We start from the raw sequence: 12593 nt of genomic DNA on the forward strand, positions 1-12593 counted from the left end.
CCGAATCTGGATGTGTCACCAGCTGCTCTCCGCTTTCTGCTGCTACAAACGCCTGGTGTAGCGGCAGGTAGGAGCTCTGTTTGCTTTCATTGTATGACTCTTCTCATTTCTTTCCCAAAGACTAGCTGCTGCTGAAAATGACCTTGAAGGCAGCAGGTAGTAGTGGTTTAATTCTTAACTCTGGCTATTGAAGTCCGAATGAGCACCCAGCACCTTCACAGAACCCCAGGCTGGTTGGGCTGCAGGAGCTCTGCAGATCCCCAGCCCAGCCCTGCTCACGCAGGGTCACAGAGCAGATCACACAGGTGGGTCCAGGCGGTTGGAATGTCTCAGAGAAGGAGACTCCACACCCGCTCTGGGCAGCCTGGGCCAGGCTCTGGCACCTCCCAGCAAACAAGTTTCTGCTCATGTTCACATGGAGCTTCCTGTGTTTCAGTCTGTGCCCGTTGCCCCTCACCCTGGCGTTGGGCACCACTGGACAGAGTCTGCTCCATGCTCTGACACCCACCCTGAGCTATTGATCCATTGATCAGATCCCTCTCAGCTTCTCTTCTCCAGCTCAACAGCCCCAGCTCTCTCAGTGTCTCCTCATCACAAAGATGCTCCAGACCCCTCAGCATCTCTGTGTCCCTCCGCTGGACTCTCTCCAGTAATTCCTTTTCCTTCTTAAACTGGGGAGCCCAGCACTGGCCCCAGAACTCCAGATGTGGCCTCACACCAGGGCAGAGCAGAGGGGGAGGAACAACCTCCCTCAACCTGCTGGTCACAGTCCTCTTAATGCACCCCAGGTACCATTGGCCTGGGCCACAAGAGCACGTTGCTGACTCATGATCACCCTGTTGTTGACCAAAACCCCCAAGTCCTTAATACATAACTTAAAACTAATACATAACTTAATTAATTACATAACTTAATGGCCCTTAATACATTACTTAAAACTAACCTGGCAGGTAAGTTGGCACGAGGTTCTGTGGCTCTGCCGGCAGCTCGGGGGTCGGCTCATGCCCTTTGGCGGAGCCCGTGACCGCTGGTCTGGGTGGGTTTTTGCAGCTCAGCCGTCCCTCGTCCCCTCTTGCTGACGTACAGAGTCGACAGCCCTTGACTTCTGTCTGACCTCTGGGCAGCTTTCTGAACAAATCTTAAATGCAGTATTGCGGTTCTAGAACCTCTTCTGCGGGCCTGTGAAGATAAAAAGATGGCACTCGCCATCCCGGTCCTGATTTAAAGGGTATAAAATAGTAACTTTTCTTTCAACCAAGTTCAGGGGTTTGTTTCTGGGAGGCCGCCTCAGTGGCTCAGCAACCCTCCAGTTCACCCAAGGACCTCCTTAGGCTTTGAGGAACCGAATTTTTTTGTAGAGGGACCTGAGACAAAGATGCCACCATGTGACAAAGGTAGAGAAGGCAGCACAAGAAGTTCTGTTGCCCGCAACTAGTCAGCTCTTGGTGTCAGCTTCTGTAGCTCCCCTGCACAGGTAGTGGAGAGAAATAGAAATACGTGTCTGAGTGCAGGTCACCTCACCATGGAGCTGGTATCTGCTAAGCAGGAGGATAAATTTTAACTTTTAGGATAAGATAAATGATACAAGTCTCTCCCTTCCACTCCTTGCCTGTTAAAAGATGTTGATAAGCAGGTCCGGCGGGGCTCGGTGGCCGCTGGAGCCCCAGGCTGTTGGGCAAAGCTGCGCTGGCTCCCGTCGATTTGACTGATGTCCTGGCAGCACCTGCTGTGGAAGCCACCTCCTCGTGCCAGGTTTCCTGTGGTTTTCCTCCAGCTGAGGCAGATCGGGGCAGCTTGTACAATGCACAAACTGCCAGGGACAGGGCTGTGGCTTCAGATCTCCACCACCCGTTGCCGTAGCCCCTTGCGTTCCCTCCTGTCTGTCTGCAGGGTGATGCTGTGGTGATGAAAAATTCACCCTTAATATCTAGAAGGGGTGGGAGTGGTGCCCTCTGCCTAACGAAAGAGTGATCACAGCAGTCTTATTGGTGATGCCAAAAAGAAATGGAGGATAAAGACATGTTGTGGTTGGGAAGGGCACACCTATGCTGGTTGTGGCACCTCCCTGTAGTAGATGGGACCAATTTTCCTCATCCCACCCTTTTGCTGCTTCCCCCCTCCTGCAAGTGATGGGCTCTGCCAGCACCTGCTTGTTGATCCCCCCTGGCTGTGTCTCCAGAAAGCTGGACCAGCTGCTGACTAAGAGATGCGGTTCAGGGTGTTGACCGGCTCCAGGCCAGGAGAGCGGTGTGACCATCGCGGTGGGTGTCCCATGCTCCCGGTGTCACTATTGCGGTGCCTGTCCCGTGCTCCCGGTGTCACCACTGCGGTGGGTGTCACCGTTGCGGTGGGTGTCCCATGCTCCCGGTGTCACCATCATGGTGCCTGTCCTGTGCTCCTGGTGTCACCATCGCGGTGGGTGTCACCATCGCGGTGCCTGTCCCGTGCTCCTGGTGTCACCATCGTGGTGGGTGTCACCATCATGGTGCCTGTCCCGTGCTCCTGGCACGATTCCCTGGACATATTAGTCCAGGTGTGGACCCCATGTTGCAGGCTGGGCTCCTGGTGTGTGCCGGCACATCTCCATGGGGAATATTGTCTCCCTCGGAGGCTGCAGGGCGGTCCCTCACGTGCCAGCCCTGTCTTTGCGGAGCGCTGTGCTTTCTCAGAGCCTCCCAATCCCTTTTGGGACCTTCACGAGAGGTTGTAAACTGTTCGTGTGGAGGGGTGGGAGGAGCAGCACGGGAGGGAGCCGCTGAGCGTCAGCAACATGCATTGCAAGTCGGGGGAAAAGGGGTTAATTACTGCAAACCGGTCTTAAGAACATGCTGCCCATGTTATAATCGCCTCTTCTTTTCCTCAAAGAACATGAGACCTTTATGGTGGTTGTGATTGGGAGAAAACGAGGGAGGTTTCTCTCTCCCTTTGCATGAATGTTCACATGCACGACACTCAGAGGAGCCCAGTTCTGTGAAAGTAACCTCGTCTTTCACGTTCGGTCTGCTGGTGGTTTGTGATATGGAGCAAATAGTGGCTGTTCAGCCGAGGAGGCGTCTGAGGTGACATTCAGGAGCTCCCTCCAGCTCTGCCAGCCAGACCAGGCCCTGAGCACTCGGTGTTCCTGTGCCCGGCACCGGGCGGCCTCGCTGCCACCGCTCCTGTCCCCGTCCGGTCGATGGCATGGGAATGAGAGCAGGTGCTCTGTGAAATGCTGGAGGAAGGGGTGAACGTGGTGGAGTTTGAATCTGGTTCCTCAAGCTCCGTGAGCCTCGGTGCTGAACTTCAGGGCAAGGTCTGTGTCCGCTCTGCACCAGGCACAGCTCTTGGGTGGGAGTTTCTAAGCCATGTGTGAGTCTTTTTTTAATGCTAAAAGTGCAAAAATATTTCAGTTAAAACAGGAGAACATCTATTTCTGGATGTTCAGGTCATCTTAGGTTGGAAATTCAAAGTGATGATCTGATGAGCAACCTTTTAACTCCGCACAGCTGCAGCTTAGGGTTATAAAGGTCCTTCTGCAACTCGAGCTGGCAACAGTCCCCATGCCAGGCCCTGAGCTGGACGCTGGTTCTAAACATCTCGCTGCGGCTGGAGCAGACCCCTTACCTGCCCCGTCCGTGGGTTTGTGTGTTATTAACGCTGCCGATGTGTTGTATGCAATTAATATGTTAAATAGCGATGCGTACTGAGACACCTCTGCTTCAGCCATTATCCACAGATGCGCTTTGTTGCTTTTCTGATGTGTCAGGGAAAAAAAATATATTAGTTTTACTTTAATAGCTACACTTTCAATATAAAAGGTTCCTTTTGCTGCCCTGGTTTTGCAGCAGCCGTCTGGCATTCACCGAGAGAATCACCCGTGGGGAGCAGGTGCCTCTCCTGCCGCCCAGGGTTGGCCACGACAAGTCCGTAACCTCATCCGTAACCCTCTGTTCTCGGTGTGTTGACTTTGTGTGTAACGCAAACGTGTTTTGGTTTGTGGGTGCCAGCTGGACTCGGGTCCCCCAGGCTGAGCAATACCTGACGTTTGCCCCCGTGCACTGTGGAAATGGTGGGCAGGGGTGGAGCCGAGGCAGTGATGGGATTTCATGGCTTATCTCCAGGTGTAGTCACATTCTCTTCTGGGGTTTTTATCCTGAATTGTGCGTGGCTGTGGTCTGTGTGTCTGGTTTCTCAGCACGGGGGTTCGTTAAGTGGCTCTTTGCCTGGGCACTGTCACCCTGCAGTGACACAGGACAACAGGCCTGGGCGTGGAAAAGCTTGTCCCTTGGTTGAAGCAGCTCAGAATAATCTAACCCTTAATGAATTTGTGCAGAAACGCCTGAATCTTCTATCTGACTTCAGGAAAACCTTTTGGCATGCGGTTGGTGTTGCTGGGTAGTGCTGGCTGTGGGGCAACCATGTTGAAAAGGAGCTTAATGCCTACAGGCTGTGCCCTGTTTGGATGGTCCAGGAACAAAAAAGCTGGTGCAATTTGAGCAAAATTACTTGGGCCTGGGCCTTGAAGGATTAATGAAGGCTGGGGTTTAATTTTTCATTTTAAGAAAGAGATTCTCACTCGGACTGAATGGTGGGAGTTGGAGTGCAGAGCAGGAGCTGGTGCTGGAACTGGAGATGGCATTGCTGGGGAGGCTGCTGGACTGTGGCCTCTGGCACAGGCTGTGACCTGGGGAGTTTGGGGTTTGCTCCTGGACGTGCCAAACAACAGAGAGCAGAAGTCAGCTCCTGGGTGTTCAACCTGCAGCGGTCCCTGTGCCCCAGGCATTTCCCTGTGTCTGCAGGCATTGCTATACCAGAGTTAAATCATAGAATCATTTTGGTTGGAAAAGATCCTCAGGATCATGGAGTCCAACCATAACCCACCCCTGGCACTGCCCCGTGTCCTGAGAACCTCATGTCCGTCTGTCCAACCCTGCAGGGATGGTGACTCCAGCACTGCCCTGGGCAGCCTGTTCCAATGCCCCACAGCCCTTTGGGGAAGAAATTGTTCCCCACATCCAACCTCACCCTCCCCTGGCGCAACTTGAGGCCGCTTCCTCTGCTCCTGGCGCTTGTTCCTGGGGAGCAGAGCCCGACCCCCCTGGCTCCAAGCTCCTTTCAGGCAGTTCAGAGATCAGAAGGTCTCCCCTCAGCTCCTGTTCTCCAGCTGAACCCCCAGCTCCCTCAGCCGCTCCCATCACACTTGTGCTCCAGCCCTTCCCCAGCTTCGTCGCCTCTTCTGCACTCTCTCTAGTATTTCAATGTCCTTCTTATGATGAGTTGTTGACAGGTCAGTAAGGGGGACAGTGGCCCTGGGGAGCCTTGTCCCCACCAAGGACCATGGGCACGCAGGTGCTGGTGGTTCCAGTCTCATCCAGCTGCTCCTTGCACACACAGCAGCCCCTGAGTGCGAGGACTTGAAGGCTTGGGAGCATCCAGCACTGAGGAGCGAGCAGCGCAGCCCTTTGTCCTCCCTCCGTGCGCAGGCAGAGGCCGGCGGGAGGGTCGCAGGGAGAGGTTTGCGGCGGGCGGCTCCTGGCCGAGCATCCCAGCGGGGCAGCCGGGCGCAGGGCTGGGGGCCGGGGACAAGGCCTTCCCCGCCGCTATTGTTCTGCCGCTCGCGCCATGGGTGCGACACGAGGCAGGTGCTGGCGGGAGATGTGCCGCAGGCTCCCGGCGAGCGGGACGGGATCCCCCGGCGGCTGGTGGGCCGGCAGGTGCGTCGCTGCCGTCCGCCCGCGGGCATCGCGCCGGCTGTGCGCACGGGGCCGGGGCTGGAGGGGCGGGGGGATCCCTCTGTCGCTCTCTCCATTTTCTGTCCGGGAGACACTCATGGCAGAGCCGAGCTCGGCGGCCTCGGGAGGGAGGAGGAGCCTGCCCGGCCCCCGCCCGCCCCCCCGCCATTGTCAGCGGCAGCCGGCAGCGCTGGGCACCTGCCGGGGATGCTGCTGCCCTTGCCGGGCCCGGCGGAGCGCGGGGGCTGCAGCCGGCCCGGCGCGGTGGCCGCGGATCCGCTGCCGCCAGCAGCAGGGACCCGGGGGCAGGAGATGCTGCTTGTGCCTGCCCGGCCCAGCTGCCGCCTCGGGAAATGAATATGACTCTGCCCGGCCGCGTCTCCTGCTCCATGCTCAACTGCTTCGTAAGTGCTGCTTTTTTCTGCCCCCCCTTCCTCTCCTCCGTGCAAGTGGGGCTGCACGCCAGCTTCTCTCCGTGCTGAGGCGGCTGCACCAGACCAGGCCTGTCCTTGAGGCCGGGCTGCGTGCGGATCCTCCTGCCCTGGGTCCGCCTGGCCTGGCTGTCATCTCCTGCACAGGGGGACCCCTCCTCCTCCCCCCGGTGCCACCCCTGCTCCCCGTGTCCGCTGCCGGGGCCCAAGGGCACAGCAGCGCCCGGCACCGCAGGCCGAGTCGCCGGAAGGCCCGGTGAGCGTGTTGTGCCACGCAGGCTCCAGCCGGTCCCTGCTCGGAGCTGGAGAATCGCGGTGCCAGAGCCGGCGGCCCCGGGGAGCCCCGGCTCCCGCCATGGCTGCAGCGTGCGCAGCGAGACCCCTGTGCTGACACTGCGGGGGGTGCCGGGGGAGGGGGTCCTGCCTCTGCATCTTTTATACCTTCGGAGAAAGGAGTTTCCTTGCTCAGAGGAAACCTGATGCCCCTTCCTGCAAAAAGCCCCCCCCAAGGAGGACTCATGGCCAAACGAGCTCTGAGGCTTTCAGGCTTGTGAAAGGAGCAGGGTCGTGGGCACCCGCTGGTAGCCGGGGTGGGGCGGTGGCAGCGGGAGATGCTCAGCTCAGCCTCCCGCCCGTCCCGCGCCGCAGGCAGGAGGACAAGGACAGCCGGGCCGGTGGAGCGCTCGGCTGCCCTGTTCCAGTTCCTGCTGCTCACCGGGATTTCTTTGCGAGCTGCGAAGTGGCGATGGGAGATGATCTCTGCTCCCCAGCTGTCGCACGGCTGTTCAGGCACTCACCTTCCTTCGTGCTCTCCTGGGCTAGTGCCCCAGCATCGCAGCGGCCCCCGAGCCCCCCAGCGTCTCTGGTAACCAAGGGCTGCTGGAGCGGGTGCCCAGGGCCTGGTGAGCGGGTGAGGGGCGGAAATGCCCTGGCCGGCAGTTGGGGTTCGTGCTGAGATTTGCACCAGCTCGGGCAACTCTGGAGCCAGGGGTGGGCAGGGGGCAGCCCTGCTCTGCGGTCCTGCGAGCGCGTCAGGACGGGCTGCACCTTCAGGTGCTGGGGCTCGAGCAGCTGTCAGCAGCACGAGGGGATCCAACAGCATTTTAAATAGAACTGAGCCAACAGTGTCAGGTTCACTTTTTTTCAGATTGAAATTTGGTGTTGTGGCTCAGATGACTTAACTGGAAAGAGATTTCATTTTAAAATATTGTTTGATGCTTACAGAACAGAGTATTTCCTAATAAATGCTGGAGCCTAGAGGAGCTATAGTTAGAGAGCAAGAGGCATTCTGAAGAAAAGATTCCCACACTGAATACCCATGGAATTAAGACTGTCCTGAGCTCCGGGCAGGCGAGCATCCTCAGCTGAGTGTTGGATGCTGCTCGCTCACGTAGCCAGTTGGTGGTTTGGCAGAATATGGGGTGAGGGTCGGTGAAAGCGAGGACCGAGATCTCATGAGTGACTGAAGATCGACACGTCCTGAACTGAGACACTCTCTCCGCTTTCCCAAGGATGGTGTGTCCAGGCTCTATGTTCTCTCAGCCTTTGTGGTTTTCCCGGCGTGTCCGTCTCAGCAGCTCAGACACGTCCAGCCGCCATGAGGACGAACGTCCTGCTTGGGTGCTGTCACCAGTCGGGCGCACAAGTTGTGAATTGGCTGCACTTGGGTACAGCTGTTGTAGAGTTACATTTCACGCTTGCATATTCTCCTCAAAAAGCTTCAGGCTCTTCCCAGATTTCTTTGGGCTGAGAGTAATAACGAACACTTCCAAAAGAAAATAGTCCTTCTGAACGTAGGAGGAGGAAGAGTAGGTGGAAGCTGTAGGTGGAAATCCTCTGTGCCACGGTGTTTCTGCTGTGCTGCCATAGTAAAGGTAATGGGGTAACCTTTCATGTGACAAATCACGATCACGTCGATCCAGGATCCTGTGCGTGGCCGAGGTGTTTCTGCTTGGCTTCCCAAATACAACACGGGTGGAAGAGACGGGGCTTGGAGACCTGGTTCAGTCTCTCCCTGTGCTGTGGGAGTTCTGCAGCAGCAGGACGAGCCACTGAGGTCCAGAGGCAGAACAGGCATTTCCATGCACAGGTCCAGGAGATCCCCAACGTATTGGGGTGCCAAGAGCATCCAGCAGCCTCAATTTTTGCCTTTTCACAACGTGTGCTGGCTGGGGCCTGTCTCAATGTGTGTTTTGTTTGCAATGCAGGGTGAGGAAGGCCCTCCCAGTTTGGAGTACATCCAGGCCAAGGACTTGTTCCCCCCGAAAGAGCTTGTAAAGGAGGAAGAGTCATTGCAGGTAAGGAAGTAAAAACAACAACCAAACAAAGCAATAAACCAGCTTTGGGGTTCAGCAGGCTCAGCTCTGGTGGTCTTGAACCTGAGAGCCGTTCTGCAGCCCGCTTCGTGTTCCGGAGGGACCGGCGGGTCCTTCCGCACGCGTGCAGACTGTGGCGGCGGCTCTGAACGCCCAGGCCCTGCCTCCCCGGCCCTGCCAAGATGCTGCGATTTGCACAGCATCACATCTGCCGCTTGGAAATATGGCTGGAGCAGGATGGAATATGGAGCCGTCCTGGGCATTCCCTGCCCTCCGCCTGCGCTGACAGGGAGAAACCGCGGAGCCTCTGCAGCAGGTGGACGCTGCTGGGACAGGCTGAGTGTCGGCGCTGGGCTGGGCTCTGTGTAGCCGTACGGTGCAGCTGCACTGGCTGATCTGGCTGTAATACATGTTGCTCCTGGCATTTTCCTGCTGCAGAGCTGTTAGAAAGAGAAACCTCTGCCCGATGCCAGCCTCCTGCTGCAAAAGCCCTTGAAAGACACCCGGTGCTGTCGCTGCTGTGCAGCAAGGGCGAGATCCTGAGCGGTGGGAGCCGAAGCGTCCTGGTGTTTGTTATTGCCTTTAACATCGGCCGCTGGCACCTTGTCCATCCTCCTCATCCTCCAGGCTCACGTTGGGTGTTCTCGCTGCAGTGTTTGAGTTTGTTCCGCGATTGGCATCATCTTGGTTAAACGGTGCTGATAAAAGCAAGGGCTGCGGCAGCGGGAGGAGCGACGCGCAGGAGCAAACGCGGGGTCGGGGCTGCAGGGCTGTGGCTTTCGGGAGGTGAAGCTGCTGAGGTGACTGAGCTGAGCCCACCCGGAGAAGAGCAGAATCTGCTCAAGTCTTCTGCGTGGAGGACCATAAAATTCACCCCTCCCAAAGGGCAATTTGCCTTCAGCAATTTGTTGTTCTCTTGATGGAAGGTGAAGTCTAAAAGGACGCCATCGGCTTGACAACAAGCTGTATTTGGGCACCTGTCAGTCTATTCCAGGATTTTCCTCTGTCAGTTCTTGCAGTTTTCACCATCCCGTTTCTAATCTGTCTCCCTTCTGTTGCTGTGTGAAAGAGCCACACAAGCAGAAGAAACACATGCCAACTAAAAACAGCTCCGGCAATCGTGCGTAAAAAAACTGCAGGAATAAAGAGTGTCTATTTTTTAATGTCAAATAATTCAGTTTTTTAAAGTGTTTTCAGATAGGTGCCAGTCTAAAGTTATTTTTGTACAAGCAACTTAAGAAGGGAGAAGTTGTTGGTACAGTTGTCACTTGCACATAAAGTCTGAAATCCAGGAAACTCAATTTTTAGGCAGCATATACCCAACCTCTAGCATCGGCTTAGAAATCGAGACAAGGCTGTCTGACTTGTGCTAATTACAGGATAATGAGTTGTTTCATCAGGTGCCCTGTCTGGCGAGCAAAGGGCTCTGGCTGAAATGATAAATCTTTGTGACATTTTCATATAATTGGTTCCTCACGTCACCTGGTGCAGGTGGCATTCGGGGGGCGATGAGGACTCTACTCGGTTCAGGGAAGAGGAGACTGATGAATTTTAAGCTGATTCACTTTTTAATTTTTTTTAATTCAAGAAAATCAAAGTTAAACTTGCCCATCTGCCAGGATCCCCTGTTTTAAAACTAGCTGGGGCATGTCTGGGCTGATAGGCAAAGCCAGAGAAACACTTGATTATCTGGATTTTTATTTTTCAGTTTCTAATATAGGTAACTTAATTAGTTTCCTCAGTCATGCAAATACTGTACGCAGAGATTCCCTCGCAGCCTTGTTAGCAGAAACTGGGCAAACCTTTGATTCATGGACCCGCATTGGTACCTGTCAATCTTGGGGTGCTGCTATGAGCCCCCTTGGTTTATGTGACACATCGGGATCTCGTCTGGACTCTGCCGTGGGGCAGGGGACTCGGGCTGAGAGGCTCCAAACTGTGCCTGACATTGTCACCTTTGTCATGTCACCTGTGCCAGGGCTGCCTGTACCCTCTCCAAAAAGCAGGGACCGTAAAACCCTCCACTCCCACGCAGCCCCTCGCTGCCAGGTGCCCGTGGTTGGCGTACGTGGTGTTTGTGGTCACACCTCTCCTGTGCATGTATTAATATTAATAATTACAGAACCCCAGTCTGGCTGGGCTGCAGGAGCTCTGCAGATCCCCAGCCCAGCCCTGCTCACGCAGGGTCACAGAGCAGATCACACAGGTGGGTCCAGGCGGTTGGAATGTCTCAGAGAAGGAGACTCCACACCCGCTCTGGGCAGCCTGGGCCAGGCTCTGGCACCTCCCAGCAAACAAGTTTCTGCTCATGTTCACATGGAGCCTCCTGTGTTTCAGTCTGTGCCCGTTGCCCCTCACCCTGGCGCTGGGCACCACTGAACAGAGTCTGGTCCATCCTCTTGACATCCCAGTTATCCATCAGGAGGTTCTCAGCGGCTCCTGATGTATCTTCGGCAGCAGATCCCTCGCGTGGTCCCAGCGCTGTCGGTGCTGTTGTGGGCTCTCAGCACACGACGAGCACGTTGCCGGGAGTGACTCCCACGGGAGCTGCGCTGCGGCGCAGTGGGACGAGCGGCTCTTGGCACGGATGGTGCCCACAGCTCTCTGCACGTCTTCAGCTGGCGGTGTCTCCCTTGCAGGTCCCGTTCACGGTGTTGCAGGGTGAGGGTGTGGAGTATCTCGGCCACGCGAACGATGCTGTGATCGCCATCTCCAACTACAGGCTTCATATCAAATTCAAGGATTCTGTGATCAACGTAAGTCCACATCTGCCTGTTCCTGCTGCCTGAACCGTGATTCCTCGCAGTATTTCGGGGGGGTAAAGGCCAGTTCTGTGTCGTTGAGCTGTCCCTCTTCGAAGGTGCCATGCCTGATGCCATCTCTCGTTAATGCTGGTCGTGCAGTTGCTGTTTTGCTGCTGCATTTCGGGGTGTAGATGGGGTTCTCAGCTGGATAATAATTAGGTCTTTCCCTTGCTGTTCTTTTTAAATTCAAGCATTAAGCTTGGCAGTTTTAAGACTGTTAAGGTCTCTTGCAGGCCAGTTTTAATGAGACTTCTCCTGCCTGGAGACCAGCAATTGAGAATGAGACAGTGGGAGCCTGAGGCTTTCTCTCGCTGTCTTGGCTCGCCGTCTTTTATTGCAGCTTTTGTCTGGCTCGGTTACCTGCACTTGTCTGGATGCGATTTAGTCAGTAACTACCCCCAGGTGGGAGGCTACCCAGGGACAGAACAGAAATCCGAATAGTAATTGTCGAAGGAGGCTCTGCGCTGAGTCACCAAGCTTCATAAACCTCTGAGTGGGTTCGTAGTTTGGAGTAGAAGCTCGTGACTGTTGGTGGAGCCGTGACTGCGCGTGACGGGCCCGCGGGCCAGGCTGCGGTGTCTGCCGCGGGATGCGGCGCGTCTCGTCATGCCCTGCGTCTGTCCCTCGCAGGTGCCTTTGAGGATGATGGAGAGCGTGGAGTGTCGGGATATGTTCCAGCTTCACATCGTCTGCAAGGACTCCAAAGTGATCAGGTATCTGTTTAATTGTTGTATCGTAGATGCTGCTGCAGGCCGGTCGCCACGGTCAGCTCCAGCGTCTCCCTCTGTGCTGCCATTGGAATTGAGCTGTTCCTGGCCAGGGTTACTAAGACAGAGCTCCCTGTCCATGTGTCTCGGCTGGATGAACTTACCCACTGAGGATGATTTACTGTTGGCTTTGCAGGTGCCATTTTTCCACCTTTAAGCAGTGCCAGGAGTGGCTGAAGAGGTTAACTCGAGCCATTGCCCGCCCTGCGAAGCCTGAGGACCTCTTTGCGTTTGCCTACCACGCGTGGTGCTTAGGAGTCTGTGTGGACGAGGAGGATCAACATGCACATCTCTGCCGTCCAGGTGAGCTCCTGGCCGGTCCCCTCTCTGCTTTTCCATCCAGAATCACTGCAATGCAGTTTGAACTGTTGTTCATAAACTGATGTCTGGCTGTGTCTTAGGCTGTGCTGTAGCCATAGCTCAAGTTTACCTTGGTGAGGGGCATCCTGTACCTGGCCTAGAGATCAACTGATGGCCAGGTACAGCACAGTAAAAGAAATAATAGTAATAAGGACAATAAGGGGTGTTCTGAGCCAGCGACGTGTGCACAGCTTTTCCCTTTTTC

At 55.7% G+C, this 12593-nt stretch overlaps 1 protein-coding gene across 3 annotated transcripts in view; it reads left to right on the forward strand.

The window, feature by feature from the left end:
- Positions 1 to 12593, forward strand: part of MTMR4 (myotubularin related protein 4) — a 59633-nt gene that overhangs the window by 23773 nt on the left and 23267 nt on the right. For 2 of the 3 annotated variants that reach the window (XM_065037299.1, XM_005515006.3), the window contains exons 3-6: positions 8350 to 8439; positions 11097 to 11213; positions 11892 to 11974; positions 12165 to 12331. In XM_065037299.1, coding sequence (XP_064893371.1) covers positions 8350 to 8439; positions 11097 to 11213; positions 11892 to 11974; positions 12165 to 12331 — 457 coding nt within the window. Of the gene's footprint in view, positions 1 to 5872; positions 6116 to 8349; positions 8440 to 11096; positions 11214 to 11891; positions 11975 to 12164; positions 12332 to 12593 lie in introns of those variants that run through there. The other variant, XM_013371401.3, reaches the window with a different exon arrangement.

This window comes from Columba livia, chromosome 20, assembly GCF_036013475.1.
Source record: "Columba livia isolate bColLiv1 breed racing homer chromosome 20, bColLiv1.pat.W.v2, whole genome shotgun sequence".
In the NCBI taxonomy this organism is placed as follows: Eukaryota; Metazoa; Chordata; class Aves; order Columbiformes; family Columbidae; genus Columba; species Columba livia.